Raw genomic sequence first — 24,000 nt, 5'->3', positions numbered from 1 at the left:
CGAAAAAGGATGGTGGACTTCATCCTATTGTAGATCTTAGAGTATTGAATAAATCTTTGAGGAGATTTAGTTCCAATATGCTCACTATACCCAGTATCATTCAGCAAATCAGATCTGAAGACTGGATTGTGACAATAGATCTCATGGATGCTTATTTTCCTTTCGGCCTAACTCTATCCCCTTGCACTTTCTGTATGGATGCTGCCCTTGCTCCACTGAGACTTCAGGGGAACCGCATCCTAAATTATTAGATGACTGGCTTATTCTGGCAGAACCAGAGACGCTAGCAATCCAACATCGAGATGTTGTTTTGCGTCATCTTCAGTGCTTGGGGCTAAGGCTCAATGTCAAGAAAAGTTCTCTGTCTCCTCTTCAAAGAATACAATTTCTTGGAGCTGAGTGGGACTCGCAATCTATGCAAGTTCACTTGACCCAACCACATATTTAAAGTATCGTGGCTGCAGTTAGAGCTATCAGGTTAGGCCAGGCCATCACTGTCAAACATTTTCAAGGAATTTTGGGCCTTATGGGGCCCTACAGTGGTGGCTTGGGACCAGGGGGTTTTCCCCAAAGGGCAACCCCTTCCGTATGATTAGAGTTACGTCCAGGTACCTTCGTTCTCTAGTCATATGGAAAGACATACGGTTCCTGTCCCAAGGCCAGGTGCTTGGAGCTTCGTGTCCCAGAAAAATTCTGACCACGGATGCTTCCCGCATGGGCTGGGGTGCGGTCATGGAGGGCCGGTACACCCGCGGGGTCTGGAAGGACCATCACCTCTCATGGCACATCAGTTGCCTGGAGATGCTGGCAGTATTCTTTGCCCTCAGGCATTTCCCTCCAGACCTCAGAGGCCATCAGGTCCTTATTGGGTCTGATAATATATCGGTGGTTTTCTATATCAACCATCAGGGGGGCTTGAGGTCTCGTCCTCTGTGCAAATTGGCCCATCATATTCTATTTTTGTCTAAGGACAAATTTCTCTCTGTGAGGGCTATGTATGTGGTTGATAATGTGGGAGCAGACACCCTGTCGAGGCAGAGGCCCAGGCCAGGGGAATGGAGGCTCCACCCCGAGGTGGTGGAGCTTATATGGGAGAAGTTCGGCCAGGCGGAGGTAGATTTATTCGCTTCTCATGAGAATTCTCATTGCTCGCTCTGGTTCTCTCTCACGCATCCAGCCCCGTTGGGTCTGGAGGCCATGGTACAGACGTGGCCGAGGCAACGTCTGTACGCCTTTTCCCCCGGTCGCTCTACTCCCTGGAGTTCTGGAGAGGGTCAGAGGATTTTGAGTAGATCTTATTCTCGAAAAACCACACCGGCCTTCTCGAATAGGGTGATCTGGTGGCCGAGGTCATCAGATCAGCTACCTCCAGAACTCCCCGGCTCAGGAAGTTTTAATTGAGTTAGCTGGACCCAGCCTTTTACTGCCCTATGGCTTCAGTACTGGGATTCTTCTATACTCTAATCGGGACCTCTCGTCCACGCTCAGAGCCGCTATGGCGCCTACGGCCTCCGTATGCTCTCAGGGTGGTCCACCCGGGTCGTCCCATGACCTCCATATTTCCCTGTAGCCTTCTAGGATGAATCCTGTTATCCTTGCAGGCTGACAGGTCTGTGGAAAGAAAAGCCCCTGTCGGTTCTGCGGGATACGTGTATATATGTTAGATTAAAAGAAAATCTACATATTTTGGAAATCTGTTAGCTTTCTAGTAGGAAATTTCCCCGATCACCAATAAGGGTACCGGAGGCTATCTTATGATTTCCTCTGGCTCTTCATCCTTCGTTGCTATAAGTGTGACAGGAGAGCCTTCTAGGCTTTTAGGGTTATCCACTAATGGTGCCTTGGAGTCAGTGTCCTGCCTTTTTAGGCATATGTATATATTGGACCTCACTTCTGAGGCTGTTAACTCAGCCTTTTTCTTACACCAAAAAAGACAAGAATAAAATTCTTAGTATAGTGGGTTCTATAAATTCTCCCCTGTCCTTAGCAATGATCCTCACCTTCAGAGTGCTTTCTGCCTCTGTATGCTGCGTCAAGATCTGGATGAACCCTGTCTCTGCAGGCTATCATATTAAATTGCTTAGAGCCTTTATTCGGCTCCGCAGAGTATATCTATATAGGGTATTAAATGGGAGTTTGTTAGCTTTCTTTGAGATATTTCTCCCCGGTAACCAAGGTACCGGAGGCTATTCTAAAAATTCCTCAGGCTCTTCATCCTTCGTTGCATGTGCGGTGTAAGCAAGAGAGCCTCTTAGGCTTCCAGAGATGATCCACTAAAAAGGTGTTAGGAGTTAAGTGTTCTGCCTGTCATTAATCAGGCCTATATACTTGGACCTTAATATCGAGGTTGTTGATGCAACCTTCCCTTTGTACACCAAACAAGAAAGAATAAAATTCTTAGCACAGTTGGATCTTTCACTCTCCCTTGCTTTAGTGCTCTTGAGTGTGCCAGATGTTTCACACCAGGGGCGCCTGTTCTCTGTGGGGGCTAGCTGGTACTCGTTCCCCGTAGCGTTGATATGACGCAGCGGGAGTTCCCCGTAACGAAGGGGAACGTCTCGGGTTACTGGATGTAACCCTGGTTCCCCGAGAGAGGGGAACGAGACGCTGCGTCCCCTCTCCCCACCTTCGGGGCGCCCTGAGAACAGCTGCTTTGAACCTTTTTCGAAGCTGTCATTTCCTTGTTCCTGTGACCCTTATATAGCGTCCGGGTCACCGTCACATGCAACGTCATGACGCACGATGACGCACACCAATCCAGATTGGAATAGTTGTATAGTGACTTCAGATAACGCATGCCGAAGGCATTCCCCGTAGCGTTGATATGACGCAGCGTCTCGTTCCCCTCTCTCGGGGAACCAGGGTTACATCCAGTAACCCGAGACGTTTTCTCCTTGGATCTTTTAGTTGTAAAGGAATAGTTCATTTATATATAAAATTTCTGTAATCTTGAAATGTCACACACACACACACACACACACACACACACACACACATATATATATATATATATATATATATATATATATATATATATATATATAGAGAGAGAGAGAGAGAGAGAGAGAGAGAAAGTTTCTTATAATTTTAATTAGTCCTTGATAACAAAATAAAAATCTTTTAGTTTTAATACAAATCACTCCTAGGACATACAAGTACCTGTAAGTGAAGAAACACTATAAGTCAATTTTATTGTAATTTTTCTTATTAAAGTTAAAACATAAGGCAAGAATGAAATAAAAATATTTCTACCTGACAGCAGTGGATCATGCAACATATTGTAGGTACAAATGTAATATATACAAGGTGTAACGAGTGTGCATCGGCAGACTGATGAAGACAAAGACGAATACAGTTCCAATACAAGGTTTAATATAAGAATCCAAATAGGTGTAAATCCAAACAGGTAGCGGGAAACACACACTTAACTGAAAAGAGACTGGACAAACTCAAAGGGAACACATAGGAACTTTTATATATTAACGATAACAAGGTGAACAGCTAAACCTAACTAATAATAGTAACCGTGGAAACTAAAGAGTGGCGGAATCTAAAGAAAGGAACACGTGACAAATGAAAACAAACTAGAAGTCCATGAAAACTGAAATTAACTGAACATAACAGTGACATTATGGGCTCTATCTTACACCCGGCGCAATGCAGCGTGTGTTTTTATTCAAAAGCAAATGCATTTGCACCCATTTGTGCGCCCATGGGCGTGCTGGTCTGAAAACGAGGTGTGTTGTGGCGTATTGTTGGCACACTGCTATTTTGAGGCAACAGAAATAGACTGGGCCATTGACCAATTGAAACCTGGTCTAAAGTCAATTATGGTTAGTAATATGCGCCTATAGGCGGGTCCACAACGGGCATACACTCTGCTTATTAAACACACAGGGACGCACAGCAGCACACAAACATGCCAAATATTTAAAATAAAAGGATTACAATGTAAAAGATTATTATTGTGTACATAAAGATATGGTGGAATCCGGCTTGTTCCGTAGATGGTCTGCTTGCGCATTTTTACCTCGCGCACGAGCAGTTCCGTTTGCGCTCTGGAGACGTGTTCCGTCTTTCCACAAAGCAAATCTGCCATGGCGCCAGCGCAACTGGCATTTAAAGGCAATGGGAGATGAGACTCTGATTGGTTTAACGCACGTAAATCCCAAAACACACCCATTACTCATTATGAGAATAGGGACAACCCCTTTAGACCAACCATTTTTCCCGTCGTTAAACTAGAAAAAGTGGATTCGGACACGCCCTAAGTGAACTTGCGCCCTGCGCTTTAGACCATGCACTTAGATCGTTAAAATATAGGGCCCAAGGACTATAAATGTACTGTATAAAAACCATGGGTATTTCGATAGTCTACTTTACTAACTTTGCAACTACACGTCAACTTATTCTACTAATTCTACTTCTATATATATATATATATTATGCTCTATAAACTACCAACAAATACATGTTTGAATCATCTTGGTATGTTCCTAAAAAGTGCATATTAAAGCCTGTTCAACTAATTGTTTTCCACAGGAGAAAATACAGCAGTTGAGGGCAAGTATCATCAGCAACAGTGAGGATGATGAAAGTGTCTATGGTAGGTTTATTGCATCTGTTCAATAAATTTGAGATAAATCTCTCATACAAAGTCTGACACAAGGCCCTAGAAATTTCTCTTTGATGCTTCCAAGAGTTTACAAAAAGGTGTTTTTATAAGGTGTTTTTATAAGTCTATCTGATTGGATATACATCAAAAGACTGTTTCTCTGCTTGTGTTGTTCATGCTGCACAATGATTAATCAATCTCAAAATAGAGCCAGAGCCAGTCAGTTGAGAGAAAACATTTTATGGATCAGTGAGATATAATCCTTGCTGTAAAGATTACAGCGAGAATATGACAGAAAAAATAAAGTCACCATGGGTGAGCAAGACGAAATGGAAATATATAGTATGTCAGTTAACAGGCCTCTTTTCTCTCCATCAGATAAAATCAGCATTATTCATCACACGCCAAGTAAGTGCCCTGTCATGAAAGCAAGAAAACTTTTTTTGTTGCTGTTACTTTATCTCTGTCTCCTCCATATCTGTGGCAATGCGGCTTTTTTGTTTGTCTCAGGAGAACTGTTAGCGAGAAGAATGGCTTTTACACAAGGGTTTTAGTCTCTGTGTCTGGGAAAAATGGAAGTCTTTGAGAAGACGTAGTACTTTTTATATACTTCTGTAAGAGTGTCTTTGGGATTTATATGACTGTCAAAGTACCATCTAGAGCCAGCCACCCCTTACTAAGCTCTGTATACTCATGATAAAAGTGTCTGATAGTTTATTGGAGGGCTGAGGTGGAGAAGTTTCCCTGTGGTGCTAAATGTATATATGTATGTATGTGTATTCTGTGTAGCTGCATCTGCAAACGAGTGTCGAAGAGCGAGCCAGCAACTGGACACAGAGTTCTACAGTAAACCTCTTAAAGGACAGAATGTGAGTTTATGAGGGACATTTTGTACATGTACTGTTCCTCAAGAATTCTATAATACTTAGCTAGCAGATTGTTTTACCCAGTTAGTTGTCTTATATATTATCTATTCTTTTTTAATAGCCAAATTTCTTCAAGAAGGCAGACAAGCAGTAAGTTACAAACAAACCGTTTATCATTTTCTTTAAATAAAAATATGCACAGTGATTTTGTAAGTGTTATTGATTGAGCCAAAACATAACACACATGTAACGCAGTACGTGCCACAATGTGTTGTCACCTTTATGTCAAATTAATTAATTAATTTATTTTATTTCAGTCATCCTGTTTGAGGATTTAATGCACTAGAAATGCTGCTCTGAAGAAATGCACTAAACAGGAACTGATACATTGTTGGTAATATTAGCACAATATCACAGCAATTTGTAATTATTTTACGTTTTAGCAAAGTGGTGGCTAATTTGTTTGAATTTGTACAATCCCAAATTTGTTATGGTTAGGGGTGGAACTTCATGCTTCCTTTTAATATATATTTTTTAATATATTTTTTTATCATGTTTTCATATGAATCCCTTCATACACATTCATATGAAAGTGCCACCAAGTAAAATAGTTTTCCCATGAGATCAGGTTGGTTAGTATCTAGTCCGTCAGAGCAATAAAAAAATAAAATAGTCATACTTAGTCATATCCCACTATTCACTATTTTACTATCCCACTATTTGTTTTGTTTTTTTGTTTATATTTTACTTAATGCTTCATAACATGAACTGTGATTGACTTCTGAAGACTTTAGTAGTTGTAATTTTTTTATATAAAGATCTTTTTGTAGCCTTCACCACCACTGTTTACTCAATATTATTTGGACAATACATTTATCATTTCTTTAAAATGTTGTCAAATGTATTATTCATATCCAATAAAGAACATTCAAACTGAGATTCTACTATAATTTGATGAGGATGCCTTTTTAATGTTTTCTGTTTCATGGTTTTAATGATATTTTTAGTTACATTGCATGTTCTGGTCCTAAGGGGGTGCTGTGCTACTAAGCATGGTGATCGGATTTCTGGTTTACGCAGATTTCTCATGTTGTATTGACGGGCATTTTGATAGACAAAAACAAAGCCATTGCACATCCCATTGTCCCAGTGGACCTCTCAGTACCATACGGATCACTGATTGTAAGTAAGGACACAAACAAGCGTCTGGGAGAAAGCATCTACAGAAGTGAGGTCTTCCCACACGCCACTTCTGTGTCAGGGGACACGATCTAATGCGGATCTGCGATTCGAGGCAAAACCCCGGGAGCAGCGCTGCTAACCCGCTCTGCCTGCCAACCCTAGCAGCTGGACACATTTGCATTATCAATCATGCTCTTTGTGAATAATATGTATTAAAGCCTTGCTGCTCTGCAGTGCTTGGATGAGCCATTTCTGCCTCCAGAGATGATTCGGCTCCTGCAGCCTTGGTGGCATTTGTGCCGTGTGTTTGCCTGTCACCTGCTGCTCTGGGAAAGAGATGGGCTTTCTGATCCTGGGCTGAATCAAGCTTCGACATTCCTTCTTCAGCTATGAGAGTGTTCAATCCAGTATAAAAGAAGCAGCACCAGCCTGAACAGGATAGGGAAGCACTCAGGCCCTCCATCTTGTATGACGTTCTGACATGTTAGATCTCATTCAGGTCACATGCAAGAGAAATATCAATCGGCAGCATCTAATCACGACTGTTAGTTGCCAAAATAAATATGATCACTTATATCGCTAGTCCATAGCCTCTTATGGAAATTAACATCAGGAGCTCTCACTTTTTCTCAAGCTGGAAGAGAAATGATAAACCCAACACAAAGGATTAAGTCTTCCCTGAAGTATAGAGCTTTATCAGGGGGAGTGAAGGGCAGGATTAGGATTCAAATGCACCAACAATACTCTCATAATACCACAAACTGATAGAGATCCAACCCAGCTGAGGCTCACAGTCGACTGCAAAACCAATTGTAAACCCAGACCATACCTCTGCCATATATCAGCCATTTACTTTTTATAATTTATGATTTCATTGGATTTTATTTTATTTGAACTAACCTTTCCAAATTTCTGAGGTAAAAAAGCACTTGCGCAGATATGTAAAATTATTAGTTCCCACATTTTTTTAATTTTTTTTGCATAACAGATGCCCACGGGTCTACGAAAACACAATTGCACACAAAAATGCATTCTAGTCCCTGTCCCTGGGATTAATACCCAGAATTATACACAGCTGCTTCCCCTTTGCACCCTAATAAAAATCAGGCAATTTCACAGCCAGTGGCATTCTCTCATCCCATAATCCCCCTGCATGTGTACAGTACATGTGACCCTCCTCAACAAGGGCCAAGGTCGCTGTCGGGGTACCTCCGGTTGATAAGAAGAGCTTTGATTTGGGGTTCCTGTCTGGGAAGAACCAGGCCGTTAAATGGAGTCCACCACAGCAGGATCCCCCCAGCCCCCCATTCTGCCTTTATGCTCACCAGCACATCCATGAGCAGCCTGAAGCAATGCCGAAGTGTTTGACATTAACTGAAATGCATTGAAATGAGTCGCATGGAAATATGTTTTCAGAGTTAAACCTGGCTTTAAATGAGCCACAAACCTTGCACTGATTCTCACAGTCACCACACAGCTCTTATTAGTGTAAATGGCACTCTTCATTAACATGTTGCTAATGGCTTGCCCTCTTAATGCTGAGTGTTTGTAATGCTAAGGACAATGCATGGAGTGATTGCCAATCAGCAAATACAAGAGCCAGGTGTCCTCTGAGAGTGTTAGTGCTGACTGCACCTCAACAGATGTTTAACAAAAGACTTTGCTGAAATACTGGCAGGAGAAAATCATCAAGCATGAGGCACTGACCCAACTTTTCACTTGTCATTTTAATGCAATGCGTATAACATATTTGATATTTATAAACTCCCACAATGGGCTTGTTATAACAGCTAAGTTATTAAGTGCCTATTCATTTGTTATGTAAAAGACCTGCAAATCACCTTTTTAAAAGTAAACTAGAGGTGCATAAGTCTTACACTTGGCAAAATAAAGACAACATTAATCAAGCATAAAAGAGAAGAAATCAAATCGCTGTGGCTGAATGTGTTTAGAGAGATACTGGAAAACCCGGATGTTCAAATACAGCTGGGCACAACTGTCTCTCCTCCTTTAAAAATAATATCTGGCTAAAGAAGAAAAACAAGATAACCATCAATTTACATATTCTGGAGATAGAAGTAGTTCTGAACAGAATTCTGTTGTGATTTAATCCCTCAACCTTTCCCCTTGGTGTTCCAGCTGGGCTTTTAATCTCTGCCTGTGCTTCCTTTTGTAAACCTTTCGCAGGCACAGGAGAAGCAGGGACTATAATTCAGTAAGTCCCTCGCAAGCACTTTCTAAAATGTCATCCGCCCCCCAGCGGAACGTTTCAATCCTCCATCTCCTCTCGCCTTGGTTCTGGTGTTTTGGTGCCCCCTTCCAGAGCTACTCCATTCCCTGAAGGGCAAAACAGCATCTGTTGCAAGGGCAAAGGTACACAGGACAGCACAGCCCCTGCCGACCCCTCGCCTGTCTGATCAGGGGCCAAAAGAGACCCCTGGAGTGTGGCTGTACCCTTGAGTCTGTGGCTGAAAGCCCCTGTGCTGGAGCTTTGGGTAGATTAGCAGCACTGTTCCCCAATACAGGGCCTTTGTGCAGCAGCGCCCAGGCGAGGGCAAGCTGTCCGCGTCCACAGGGATGCAGTAATTCCGCCGCAGGTCAGCGGCTCTGCATTTTTAAGCAGCCCCTAAAAAAGGTCACTTCCGCTGGGGCGAAGCGAGAAGACTATCTCTATGGAAGCCCGGTGACTTGCGTTCCCCACCAAAGTCGCTCACAGATTGAATCAAAGGCTACGATGATAAACAGGGATGGCTAAAGGCTTTATCTTTTTATTTGCGGTCCGCTTCTTCTAAGAGGGAGTTGAGTCTTTGAAGCTGATGGTTGTGTTTTTGCAAGGATGTTTTGACTGCTTGATGTCCTCATGAAGGGCTGTGGTATGTTGGGGGAGGGTTGATTTAGTATGTTTTTATAAGAGTTTTAGTGATTGAACAAATACTGTAAAGCATGAAAGGGGGTGATTGCAGAACATACTTATATTTAATAAATGCTTGGACCATTTCCAGACCTTGTGGATGCTGAAGTTCTGCAGACAATGAATGTAGACTGAAAGTTTACTTGGCTTTGTAATATTTATACTCTTTCCAAGAGAGCTTACCCTAGCCAAATGTCAAGGTGCTCCAGACTAATCTTAAAGCTAGGGTGTGCAGTTTTGTAGAGGCTAGCAATAGCAAGCTAGTTTTGAAAGCAAAAGCTCACACCCTCTCAAATCACATGAGCGTGCACAGCCAGAGCAGAGTCTGCAAAGTGTCACAAGAGGCGATGTTAAATTATCTCTTTGTCTCATTTTAATATAGATTTAATATGTATACCACTTCTATTATTGATTGCTATCAGGATGTGAAAAGAGTTTCAACCAGTATAACAAAAAAGTGCTAATGAAAAACATTAAGTAGAATTAAGCAAGAGTGTTGTTTTTCTAAATAACACTGTCTTGCTGATATTCAGACCATATATCATAAAAAATTTTGTTAATGAAAAAATAACAAAATGTTATTAATTAGAGAGTTAAAAAAATCTACAAAATCATGTCTTCATTATAATAATGATTCAATTTGAGAGCTGTGGTGACTAATTTCATGGGAAAAAGCATAGATTTGTCATTGGTAGGTTCGTGTCACATCATATTCATACACAAAGAAAAGCATCTCCGGCTGTGGTTAGCGTGAAGGTGAAAGTTTGAAAGTTTGAGACAATGAGAAAAAATTAACCAGGGATCATTCAAAACAGCAAACCTCCAGTGAATCCCCTGTTGTGAAAACAAACAAACAAACAAACAAACAAAACAAAATTAAAACATTATTTTATTTTTTTCATCCACTCAGATAATGTGTACAGTGTGCACCATGTATACACTGCTGCCTCAAACTACATTCATTTGTACAGAGGAGCAGCAGAGCCGAAGCACAACCAAAACACTGTTCTTCCGTGAAACACATGCAGTTTTACTGCCAGAGGGACAAAAGTTACATAGTGTAGCTTATAGCTTTTGTTTTTTAGACATAAAATAGTTAGTTGCTTCATTTTGCTCCTAAACTAAACTATCCTCATCACTAATCCACAGACTGACAGTCTGTCTGGAATGTGCACAAATGCAGACAAATTAATACAAACAGGGAAAAAAGTTCCAGTTATGTTGGACTGTATCAACACTTTCTGATCACCGCTTGGCCAATCAAATTCGATGTAACACCTCTAATACAACTATTGTGTCTGAAGTACATCTGAAGTATGGTAGTAATTAATATCAAATATTTAGTCAAGTCAAGTCACTTTGATTTATATAGCGCTTTTTACAAAACAGATTGTTTCAAAGCAGCTTTACAATGATAATAAGAAATTAATGCAAAAAATACTAGTCATTGTTTAGCTTAAAGGGGTGGTTGATTATGATTTCACTTTCTTAACTTTAGTTAGTGTGTAATATTGCTGTTTGGGCATAAACAACATCTGCAAAGTAACAGCGCTCAAGTTCAAAGCAAAGGGAGATATTTTCTTTTAAAGATATTGCTTTTTAAGGACTACAACAAACGGCTGGTAGGGACTACACCACATTCCTCCTGGGTTAGTGACATCACCAACCCTAGAATTTACATAAACCCCGCCCCCTGAACACGATTTATAGATTATCATGACAGAATAATTATGCTAATCAATGACTAGGAGATAACTACACATAAGCTATATAAATTCACCAACTAACCATTCAGAAATGTCCTGTTGCATTCTACATGTTGTCACTTCTTGAGTCTCTCCATCTTTGTCCGGTTTGAGCATAAAAGGCTAAAAGTTTTTGAAATTTTCAGTGCATGTGTGTGTGAGGTAAGAGGACATGAGTTGTTGAAGCTCCACCTCCTGTGCCAGGAGCAGCAGCATATTTGCATTTAAAGGGACAGACACAAAAACGGTGCATTTTTGCTCACCCTCAAAAAGTGACAGTTTTAACATGCTATATAAAAATATCTGTGGGGTATTTTGAGCTAAAACTTAACATACACACTCTGGGGACATCAGAGGCTTATTTTACATCTTGTGAAAAGGGCATTATACCACCCCTTTAAAGGCAGGGTAGGCAGGATTTTTCTAAAAAACTTTTTCCCAAATTTGTTTAAACTGTCTTTATATACCATACATAATTAAAATGCACGTACTCTGAAAAAGAGAGTATACAAATTGAGTGTCTGTAGTCCTCTCAGGACTGCAATAAACACAGCTACTTATTCCATTCACTCCCACCCCCTCCCTTTTGGGCTCCTTCCAAAGTCACGCCCCCAAAACACATGAACGCGCGATGCCGACCGCTCAGCTGGAGGCTTTATTTTACTGTCTATGGCTGGAGGACGCATTTGCCAGCGCCGAGCGGAGAGGAGCGCAGTGCATGTAGTGACATCATGTCAGAATCACATATAATAAAATACCTAACTTTATCATTATGAATATAAACAACTAACATTACCATCAGTTACACTGTGATGAAGGTGAATTTCGTGTAAGATTCATAACATATACGGTGTTTTGCATGTAAGAGCTTCCACGATGAAAGCACTGTTGGCTCTGATGAGGACTAACGTTACACTCCGGTGACAAGTAGCCTACCTTTCTACCTTACTAGTTCCTTTTTTTGCCTTGTTTGCCTTCGCTGACTGTATATGCAGGTACTTGGAATTTTGACTGCTCTTTCTCTGTCATAATTGTGATTCTTCAAAGCGGCAACATTCTAATCTGAAAAATGAATCCTACCCGGAAGTGCGAAAAACTGCAATACATCGAAAATCCGCTAGAGGGAGGTCCCAAAAGGGAGCAAATGTCCATAGACCACCATGTTAAAATATCCGTTTTCACAGCCTAAATTCATGTTTTTACAGGTTGGTCCCATGGACTTTTATTGTATTTTTTGATAGGTTCCGAGGGCCTGACAACTGTGAGGGGGGTGAATTTTTTTCTAACTCGTTAGTTTAGATCGTATTTAGATATAAAATGTATGACAAATAAGGGCGTGGTTAACTTTGATTGACAGCTTGATTGACAGCTGATAACGAGCATAGGCTCGTTCCAAGGAGAATGACAACATAAGAAGCGCCATTTTTTAACACAGTTGAAATATAATACTACTGTTTTTGAATCATGAAATGTAGTTTTAAGAGTTTTTCAGGCGAGAATGTAGTTGATTAAAGCTCAAATCTGTGGTTTATTTATAAAGATTTATGAAAATTGTATCCAGGTTGTGAGATCCAGCGATGACCGGGCGCTCGGCGCTCATGTACCCCGCCTGAAACAGCCTTTCCTCGGCTAGTCGTTCTGACGTTTGCCGCCGACTCTGGCGTCTCTGTAGTGGTTAAACATAAGATATAATTCGTCTTGTGTATATCTAACGGGCGATTTTTGGTCTCGTGAATCTATAATTTGTTCCCTGGCCAATCGTTTTGGCTGAGGGGAAGTTTCATAACTTTATAAGCTATTTAACTTTACCGTTGTATGGTTAGAGAGCGCTGACTTTGTATGTTTGACTGAATTGTTTGCTTTATTTGTATAGCTTCTTGTACCTTTTACTTATACTTTTATAATAGCTAATATTGATAAAACTGAAGTTGAACAAAAAGAGACTGGGTTGAGTTTTGTCATTTTAAACTTTAATACAACGAAGATGATCTGTAATGTTGTTTACTGCAACATCTGTTGTTTAGTACAAATGCACATATTGCCTGGACCATATTAAAATGTTTAATATTTTTATATTATATTTAAAACGAAAAGAGGCAGGTTTGTGTTTTATATTTCGTTTTGTTATAAATAGGCAAATATGCAGTGAATATAATCAATACGCGTTGCCTGAACCACATTTGTGTGGCTATAATGTTTAAGATTTCTTTAAATGAAAACGAAAAGAGTTAGTATGGTGTTTTATAACATATTTCGTTGCCTAAAATATACAGAGATAACCGGAGTAGCAGAGCGAGCTGAGTGACGCGTAATATGGATTGGCCAGAAGGTGGGCGGGGTTAGGATTTCCCAAGATTTTCCAAGATGGCGCCGCCCATACCCCCCATAAATGGCTTCAAAACCGTTCTTCAGAAAGTCTATGGGTGACGTCACAGACGCTTTGTCCATATTTTTTACAGTCTATGGATTCTTCCTAGCTTCCGTGCCTCTCTCCGTGCCTCTTCCCCTCCTCGAGTCAAACAGGTGCGCGCATGTGGGCAGCTCCTGTAGCAGCGGGGTGGTAGCCATGGTAGCAAGGGAGAGTGACAGTCACCCAGCCAATCATTTCATTCGTTCCGAATGGAAATAAGTAGCTGTGTTTATTGCAGTCCTGAGAGGACTACAGACACTCGATTTTTATACTCTCTTTTTCAGAGTACTTACATTTTAATTATGTATTGGTATATAAAGACAGTTTAAACAAATTTGGGGAAAAGTTTTTTTTAGAAAAATCTTTGATTGATTCACTTCAGTTGTAAAAATCATTAGTTACTAACTAATGCCAAGTTCACACTGCACGATTTTCAAAGTAGTTGGGTCACTGTTCTTTTCACACTGCATGACTATCTGGGGTAACATTCAGTTGCTGGTGTGTTCACACTGCACAATGGATCAGCGGCAGGGGGTTTCACACTGCATGACTTTACAAAAGAAAGAATCGCCAACTTCTGTCTGACTCTGGTCTGCAAACTACGTTTCACAACCAAGCACACGCGAGAAGTGATAAGGAAATAACGCAAGATCACGCGTGCGTGAGACCGGAGCTCTCGCAAGACTGAAATTGTTATTAAAAATGATAGCCTGCAAGAAGATTGCGATCCAAATTGTCTGTGCGCTGATTTGCAGCAAAAAGGAGAAAAATAAACAGTTTATGCAGGAGGAAATGGTTAGGGACTGTGTGTTCTGCAAAGAGAGTTGTGGGTAAATAATTGTGGAATAATTTCGCAATGTGCTGCTGTTGCTGCTGGTCAAGCAAATGTTTGTGCTTTGTTTCTGTTTGATATAATTGTAAATATATCTATTAATATACTGATATTCTGGTCTATAACTCCTCCCCGAACTCCCCGCTGCTCTGTTTCTTGCTCTCTCATTGGCTGTCGGTCTACGCCGATGTAGTTCTCTTACGAGAGGTTCTCTCGTATTGCGTAAGTTGCTTACGCTACGGGAAAGTTCTCTTTCTTCGAGATCTGAAGCCAAAAAATTATCCTTAATTTTGTATTCATTGTCAACGCAGTGTGGCCAGTCAACGCAGTGTGGCCAGTGTGTATATAAGCAGGGCTATAATTCAGATTTTCTTGTCTTCAGCGAAGCTCTTCGCATCGCTGGATCTTGAGAGCCGCCGCCGTTGAAACCAGCGACCAGCAAGCCTAGGACAGCGCCTGAAGAAGCCGGCTGCCTTCAGCCATCCGTGCCTGCTACGCTATCCGGCGACATATCCTTTTACTGCTGTGTGTGTTCGCCTACTGCAACACACACTCTCTCATTCTAAAAGAGCCGAGGCGTTTTTCTCAAAATGCCTCGTTTTTCCTGCGGTTCGTGCCGCGCCCCGCTCAGCAACGGAGACCGCCACCTCATCTGCGCTCTCTGCCTGGGCCACGACCACGCTGCCACCGCACTCTCTACGGGCGGCTGCCCAGAGAGCGAGGAACTTTCAATGTCGACCCTGCGGGCTCGACTTGAAGTTTTTGACCAAGCTGTCTCTCCGCCTGTCTCTGCTACGCCGCGCAGGAAGAAGCGCCGCTCACAGAGACCACCAGAGACCGATGAGGCGGAGCCCCTCCCTCGAGCTTCTCTTTCGCCCTCTCCGCCCCCCCTTTCGGCCGCTCAACCGCCGGCTCCCGCCCGCGCTGCTGCCGCGTCAGGGGATGAGGCCGCTGGGTGCGACGAGCACGCTGACAGCTGTTCTATCCTGGCCTCTGACAGCGAGGAGTGGTCTACCGCCTCCTCTACAGTCCAGGATTCCGGCCGCACTCGAGCAGGCGAGGACGCGGAGTTTTTGCGCCTCCTCACCAAGGCCGTTGACCAGCTGGGCCTCGAGTGGTCTCCTCCTAAGGAGCCAGCACCCAACAGACTCGACGGCTGCTTTCTACATCGCCGCCAGCGTCCAGAACCGCACCCTTCCTGCCAGAGCTCCACAGCGAGCTCTCTAAATCGTGGAATGCACCTTTCTCCGCGAGAGTCTCTTCCCACGCTTCATCGACGCTCTCTCAGGTTGACGGCGCTGCTGAAAAGGGGTATAATGCCATTCCCCCCATGGAAGAGGCGGTTGCAGCGCACCTTTGCCCGCCGTCTGGTTGGCGCTCAAAGGCTGCCCTCCCGTCTAAGGCTTGCAGGACCACTTCAGCTCTTGTCGGCCGCGCTTTCGCCGCCGCCGGACAGGCTGCATCTGCCCTTCATTCCATGGCCGTACTACAGATTCTACAAGCCAATCTTCTCCGCGAATTGGACGAGAGCGGCTCGGAATCTGCTTCCATCACGGATTTACGAAGCGCGACGGACCTTTCCCTTCGCGCCACGAAATCCGCTGCCCAGGCCATCGGACGGTGCATGGCCTCTCTGACTGTTACTGAGAGGCATCTATGGCTGACGCTCGCCGACATGAGGGAATCTGAGCGCGCGGTGTTTCTCAACGCCCCCCTCTCCCCCTCAGGTCTGTTCGGCCCGGCGGTACACGGGATCGTGGAGCGCTTCTCGGAGGTGCAGAAAACTACACAGGCTATGAACCTTTTTCTGCCTCGACGCTCAAGCCCTGCTGCACGCCGTCCTCGCGACCAGCCTGCACAAAGCCCCGCCCAGCGTCCAGCTCGACCTCCGTCCTCGCAGCGACGACAGGGCGGCCGCCCTAGATCGCGCTCGACCAGCCGAAACAGACCGCCTCCGCCACGGGGACCCCGGCAGAGGATTACGGTGAAACCTGAGCCCGCTAAGTCCTCCTAGCCGAGAAAGGAAGCGACGGTTGAGTCCCTCTATACTCTGCAGTTCGCTCGCCGCCCCCCGCGCTTTCATGCGCGTACCGAGACGAGAGTGAATGGGGAAGTAGCACATCTACTTCGAGCAGAAATAGCGACACTCCTGTGCAAAGGGGCTATAGAACCGGTACCTCCTTCTATGAGCGAGACAGGCTTTTACAGCCGTTATTTCCTCGTTCCCAAGAAGGATGGAGCTCTCAGACCAATATTAGATCTGAGACATTTGAACAAGGCTCTTATGAGAAGACCGTTCAAAATGCTTACAACCAGGCAGATCCTCGCGCAAATTCGCCCGAGAGACTGGTTTATCTCTCTCGATCTGAAAGACGCGTACTTTCAGATCCAGATAATACCCCGTCACAGGCCATTCTTGAGATTCGCCTTCGACGGTCAGGTATATCAATACACCGTCCTGCCGTTCGGCCTGTCTTTAGCACCCCGTACATTCACGAAGTGCATGGACACGGCTCTCGCTCCCCTGAGAGCTCAGGGAATGCAGATTTTGAACTATCTGGACGATTGGCTAATTATAGCACAGTCAGAGACAGAGCTTATCGCCCACAGAACAGTGCTTCTCAGCCATCTGGAAAGCCTGGGGCTCACGGTCAACTGGACCAAGAGCGCTTTAGTGCCCAGTCAGTCAACCTCTTTCCTGGGTTTGGATCTGGACTCTGTGGCAATGACGGCCCGCCTGTCGATACGCGTCTTTCCAGCCGGGCAGCACCGCACCTCTCAAGACATTTCAGAGGATGCTGGGTTGTATGGCTTCAGCTGCAGCAGTGCTTCAGCTGGGTCTATTGCGTATGCGCCCGCTACAACGCTGGTTGAACGCCCGAGTGCCTCACAGAGCATGGGCTTCCGGCCGCATCCAGATCAGAGTGACTCAGAGCTGCGTTTCAGCACTGAAGCCCTGGTTAGCGGCCGACTGGTACCGGCGGGGAGTGACAATGGGGGCCGTCTCGCATCGCAAAGTTATCTCGACGGACGCTTCCACCTCAGGCTGGGGCGTTCTGTTCGAAGGCAAACCGGTCTTTGGCCTCTGGTCAGACCAGGAGAAATCCCTCCACATAAATTGTTTGGAGATGATGGCGGTCGAGAACGCGCTCAAGCGCTTCCTCCCACTCATACGGGATCACCATGTGCTAGTCCGCTCGGACAACATGTCCGTGGTGTCCTATGTGAACCGACAGGGCGGTGTCAGATCCAGGAACCTGTGCAAACTGACAGAACGCCTTCTCGTATGGGCTCACCGCTCGTTGCGCTCGCTGAGAGCCGCGCACGTGCTGGGCCACCTGAATGTCGGCCCAGACAGACTGTCCAGGGACATCATTCCCCCGGGAGAATGGTCCCTGCACCCCCAGACAGTCCAGTTGCTCTGGCGCCTATTCGGCAGAGCGGATGTCGACCTCTTTGCGTCGAAAGACAACGCTCACTGCCCGATATTTTTTTCGAGGAGCGAGGACGCGCTGGCCCGGTCCTGGCCCAGCCTCCCGCTGTACGCTTTCCCCCCGATCTCCCTGTTACCACAGGTCATTACGAGAATCAGGGAAACGCACCACCCAGTGCTCCTCATAGCCCCGCGTTGGGAGAACCAAATCTGGTACCCAGACCTGGTGAGGCTGTCGCACTTACCCCCATGGCCGATCCCGGTGAGGAAAGATCTCCTATCTCAAGCCGGTGGATCGATCTGGCATCCCCATCCAGAGCGCTGGTCTCTGCATGCGTGGATAATCAACGGATACCCGTTGAGCTACCAGAAGGGGTCGTAAACACGATCACGCAGTCTAGAGCTCCCTCTACAAGACGGCTCTATGCGTCTAAATGGTCTGTGTTCGCTAAATGGTGCGCTACTAAGAGCGTTGATCCACGCACATGTGAGGTTCCGCGGGTGCTCTCCTTCCTTCAAGAGCTGTTGGACAAGGGCAGGTCCCCTTCCGCGCTCAAAGTGTATGTGGCGGCTATTGCAGCGTTCGCTGAGACGACGCGCAGCCGTGCAATAGGAAGAAATGAGCTTGTCATCCGTTTCCTCAGAGGAGCCAGACGGATGAATCCCCCGCAGCCCCCCTCGGTTCCTATCTGGGATCTGTCCTTGGTCCTGGAGGCCCTGAAGGCTTTTCCCTTTGAACCACTTGAATCCGTGGATCTGAAATACCTTTCGCTCAAAACCGTTTTTCTGATAGCTCTGTCTTCAGTAAAACGCGTGGGGGATCTGCACGCGCTACCCTGCATGTCTCGAGTTCGGACCTAATGACTCTAAAGTCATTCTCAGACCGAGACACGGTTACATCCCTAAAGCGATTGGTACCCCCTTTAGGGCGCAAATCATCTCCCTTTCGGCTCTGCCAGCATCCGATAGCGGGGACAGTGATAACCTCCTATGCCCCATTAGGGCGCTGAGAGTTTACATTACGCGCTCCGCCGCTTTCAGGCATTCCGAGCAGCTCTTCGTTTCTTTCGGCGGGCGCACCAGAGGTCTCGCCGCCTCGAAACAGAGCTTGTCCAGGTGGATAGTGGACGCGATCGCAGCAGCTTACGCCTCCAAACACCTGCAGTGCCCTTTGGGTATCAGAGCCCACTCCACTAGAGGCATGGCCTCTTCGTGGGCCTGGTCCAGCGGAATTTCTATCCACGATATTTGTATGGTGGCGGGTTGGGCCTCCCCATCAACATTCGTGAGGTTTTATAACCTGGAAGTTCCCGCCTTGCAGGCTAAACTGTTGTCAGTATAAGTGGCATGTATGTTCTGCCCAGTCGCTCATGCGCAGACCACATTCTCGTACTGGCAAGTATTTCTGGTATGGCACCAAGAGAAGAGTGTTTTTTTGCACAGACCGGCTATGGCGCTCTGTCCCCCACCAAGCGCCTGTGTACTGGTGCTGGCCCGCTCTGCTGGCCGCCTGTCCTACACTCGGTTGCGCTGAGGTTATCTTCTCCACACATAGACCGGTGATACCGCTCTATTTTTCCCCTATATGTGCTTATGTACTATGCGGGCCCGTGCTACTGGCCGCATCTTTCACATTGATATATATGGACCGGCTGTGCCGCTCTATTTTCATATGAAGTGAAGTGCTTTGTACATGTGTTGGCCCGTTTCTTTACCGGCCACCTGTTCGGCATGCTGTTTTCCCCGGTCTCCCTGGAACTCATGCACTGGATGCTCGGCGCACACGGCGTTGACAATGGGTTCCCGTAGCGTAAGCAACTTACGCAATACGAGAGAACCTCTCGTAAGAGAACGTACTCGGTTACCTAATGTAACCTCGGTTCTCTCTAGAAGAGGGAACGAGTATTGCGTAACCGGCCGTGTCGCGCCACGAGCTTTTGCGCTTCAGACTGTGAAAACCAGAATTTCAGCCTACGAGCCCTGCTTATATACACACTGGCCACACCCACCTTGACGGTTAGAAGGGTGTGGAGGGCGCGAAGCGCCCTGATAGGGTGTGACGTCATACAGGGCTCACTGGTAGGCTTAAGCAGTTGCCACCGGGCAGCCAATGAGCATGCTCTTACAGCCTGCCGTGGTCTGCCTACTGCTGCACTGCGTTGACAATGAATACAAAATTAAGGATAATTTTTTGGCTTCAGATCTCGAAGAAAGACAACTTTCCCGTAGCGTAAGCAACTTACGCAATACTCGTTCCCTCTTCTAGAGAGAACCGAGGTTACATTAGGTAACCGAGTACGTTTTCAGTCAGAACACTTTTCACACAGCAGGATTTTGAATCGCTGACAGGTCCAGATATTTAGCATGCCAAATATCTCACGGGCGTCGGCGATTCTCTCAGATCGTGTCTTTGCTCATTCACACTGCGTGATTGTCACTCGCGTGAACGAGCACCGATTTGCCAGTGATTTCGGGCATTTGTCGGCGATTTCTCAAAACCTGTCGGTGAGCCAAAATCGGGGCTAAAATCGTGCAGTCTGAACTCGGCTTTAGGGGCCACTTACACAACACCGTTTTGACCGTTTGAACTGAAAACAGAAAATGTTTAATGGGTTCTGGCCGTTCATTTACACAACAACGTTTTTTTTTTTTGTGGCCTAAGAATACAAACTTTCAAAGTAGGTTTCAAAGTACAAGTTTTTGAAAACGAGTTTTGAAAACGATACCGTTGTCATCTCTGTGTAGACTTAAAAAACGTGAATCTGTAAAAAAGGTGACGACATGCACATGCATATTACGTTTTGTCTATAGGCATGCACATTTGAATGCGTATGTGTGCGCGTTTGTAGTCTTTCTTTACAAAGTGACATTGCCAGTTACTTGTCTGGCATGCACAACACAGCTTTGTTTAGTTGTTTCCTTGTATCCATGTGAACTGGAATCATTTTGATAATGTTTTCATCTGCACAGAGGAAAAAAAACTTTTGTCGTGTTGATGAGGCCTTCGTAGTGGATAGTCTAGTTGACACGGTCTCTGCTGACACTTCAGGGCTGCGTTGTGGTTATGTCTAGGCGCAGGTCCTTCATCTGATCTGGATACGGTCCGGATCCGGCTGACTACAGTAAACCTCGGGATAAACAGAAAGACTAATATTAGCATAGATGCCATTCTTCTTACATCGTGTACTAATTACACGCGACGCGCGATAAAAGGTATCTTTTCCATGTTAATCAGAGTTTTTGTCCTAACGGCGACATGCAGCGATTCTATTTTAGAAACGGTTTCTATTTTTCTGCGACGTCGCGGCTCGAACAACAAACACAAAGTGTGGCAATGATAATCTCAGGTACTGTTAATGTGCTTTATTTAATATTAAAAACATGCAATGTGACTTTGAATATCATTTAGTGCTCCCAGCTTTGTAGCTGTAAAAGCAACAATGGATAATTCACCTCAGATCTTGAAATTAAACAAATGGAAACAAGAATGTTCAAACTGTGAATAAACAAGTGTATTCTATGACAGATTGTTTTAGTAACTCAGTAGCCTATGTATTTTTAATAATGTTTAGATGGTGTTATATTTGTGAATTTGTGCCATCAAGATTACTCTCTGGTGCTGTACACTTGCCGCGAGACTCCACCCACACGCTGTTCTGATTGGCTGTGGGTTTTGATTGATTTTGACGCATCTCGCAGTCGCGTCGTGTCTAGTCTGGACAGGCAAATTATTTGTCGCTGGAATCTTATCGCATCGCGTCTGGTTAGGACCAGCCCGTTCTCATCCCAAGGCGTCATAATACTGACGCTGTTGACATTTCGTCTGCATCAAACGCACATGGCACCCTTTATCGTCAATATGAGACGCAGATAGATATGAGCCAGAAGGCGCCTCCTAGCGGTCTAACCCTAAACCTACCCCAGACCTAAACCTACCCATATCCTGTGCGTGTCATATTGACGCTAAAAGGTGCCATGTGCGTTCGATGTAGACGAAATGTCACAAGGGTCAGTATGTGACGTCCAAGGATGAGAATGCGTTGGTTAGGACACAGTGCTATTGTACATCTGGTGTTATGGGAAGTGTTCCCGGTTCCGGCTGACCTAATTTATGCAACCTAATAATCATTTTACATTATTGGAATTATAGAAATTGATAATGTGCTATGTGTATGCCAGATTAAAGAGATGTGTTTTTAGTCTAGATTTAAACTGACAGAGTGTCTGCTTCCCGAACAATGCTAGAAAGATTGTTCCAAAGTTTTGGTGCTAAATAGGAAATGGATTTATCGCCAGCAGTCGATTTTGATATTCTAGATTTTGAGATCGCAATAGACGTGAAGGACTATAATGCGTAAAGAGCTCGCTCAAGTACTGCGGAGCTAAACCATTTAGTGCTTTGTAAGTAATCAGCAATATTTTAAAATGTATACGATGTTTAATAGGGAGCCAATGCAGTGTTGACAGAACAGGGCTAATATGGTCATACTTTCTGGTTCTGGTAAGAACTCGAGCTGCTGTGTTTTGGACCAGCAGTAATTTGTTTATTAAGTGTGCAGGGCAACCACCCATAATAGCATTACAATAATCTAGCCTTGATGTCATGAACGCATGAACTAATTGTTCCGCATTTGTCAATGAGAGCATATGACAAATTTTAGATATATTTTTAAGATGGAAAAATGCGTTTTTTCAGATACTAGACATGTGACTTTCAAATGAAAGATTGGTATCAAAGAGCACACCCAGGTTCCTAACCGACGACAAAGACTTGACAGAGCAGCCATCAAGTGTTAGAAAGTATTCTAGGTTATTACGTGAGGAAGTTTTTTGTCCAATAATTAGAATATCTTTTTTTTTTTTTTTTTTTTTTTTTTTCAGAATTAAGTAGTAGGAAATTACTAGTCATCGAATTTTTTATATCAGCTATGCATTCCATTAATTTTGTGAATTGGTAAGTTTCGTCAGGGCATGAAGAAATATAGAGCTGAGTATCATCAGCATAACAGTGAAAACTAATTCCATGCTTCCTAATGATATCTCCCAAGGTTAGCATGTACAGAGTGAAAAGCAACGGTCCTTGTACTGAGCCTTGTGGTACGCCATACTGAACTTGTGATCGATGAGACATCTCTTCATTTACTGCTACAAACTGATAACGGTAAGATAAGTATGATTTAAACCATGCTAATGCAATTCCACTAATGCCAACATAATTTTCGAGTCTATTTAAAAGAATGTTGTGGTCAGTAGTATCAAATGCAGTACTAAGATCGAGTAACGCTAATAGCGAGATACAACCACGATCGGATGATAAGAGCAAATCATTTGTGACTCTGATGAGAGCTGTCTCAGTACTATGGTACGGTCTAAATACTGACTGGAAATCCTCGCAGATATAATTTCTTTCTAAAAAGGAACATAGTTGTGAGGATACCGCCTTTTCTAGTATCTTTGACAGAAATGGTAGATTCGAGATCGGCCTGTTGTTGACTAATTCTGTACGATCAAGTTGTGTTTTTTTAACAAGCGATTTAATCATAGCAAGCTTAAAAGTTTTTGGTACATATCCTAATGACAAAGATGAATTAATGATATTAAGAAGAGGATCTATGACCTATGAAGCATCTCTTTCAGTAGCTTAGTCGGTATAGGGTCTAACATTCATGTTGTCGATTTAGATGATTTAACGAGTTTAGCGAGTTCTTCCTCTTCTATAGCAATGAATGAACCGAATTTTTCCTTATGGAGACTACAATGCACTGTCTGATGTAATAGTAGTAGTAGACGGTTGCATGGTTATAATTTTCTCCCTGATATTATCAATCTTATAAGTGAAGAAGTTCATAAAGTCATTACTGCTGTGCTGCTTGGAAACTTCTGGGCTTGAAGCTTTATTTTTCGTTAGTTTAGCCACTGTTTCAAATAAATACCTAGGGTTTTGTTTATTTTCTTCTAATAGGGTTGAAAAATAAGCAGATCTAGCAGCTTTTTAAGGCCTCTTGT

At 44.1% G+C, this 24,000-nt stretch overlaps 1 protein-coding gene across 1 annotated transcript in view; it reads left to right on the top strand.

The window, feature by feature from the left end:
* LOC311287329 (B-cell scaffold protein with ankyrin repeats-like) overlaps window positions 1-5,914 on the top strand; it is a 122,570-nt gene extending 116,656 nt beyond the window's left edge. The window contains exons 12-16 of the mRNA XM_084404077.1: window positions 4,543-4,606; window positions 4,994-5,023; window positions 5,405-5,484; window positions 5,603-5,631; window positions 5,799-5,914. Of these exons, the coding sequence (XP_084260203.1) occupies window positions 4,543-4,606; window positions 4,994-5,023; window positions 5,405-5,484; window positions 5,603-5,631; window positions 5,799-5,811 (216 nt within the window). The 3' untranslated portion in view covers window positions 5,812-5,914. The remainder of the gene's footprint in view (window positions 1-4,542; window positions 4,607-4,993; window positions 5,024-5,404; window positions 5,485-5,602; window positions 5,632-5,798) is intronic.
* The last annotated feature ends 18,086 nt before the right edge of the window (window positions 5,915-24,000 follow it).

Source organism: Rutilus rutilus (genome assembly GCF_951802725.1).
Source record: "Rutilus rutilus genome assembly, chromosome: 3".
In the NCBI taxonomy this organism is placed as follows: Eukaryota; Metazoa; Chordata; class Actinopteri; order Cypriniformes; family Leuciscidae; genus Rutilus; species Rutilus rutilus.
Note: the sequence above shows the minus strand (reverse complement) of the source record. Positions and strands in the feature narration are given on the sequence as shown.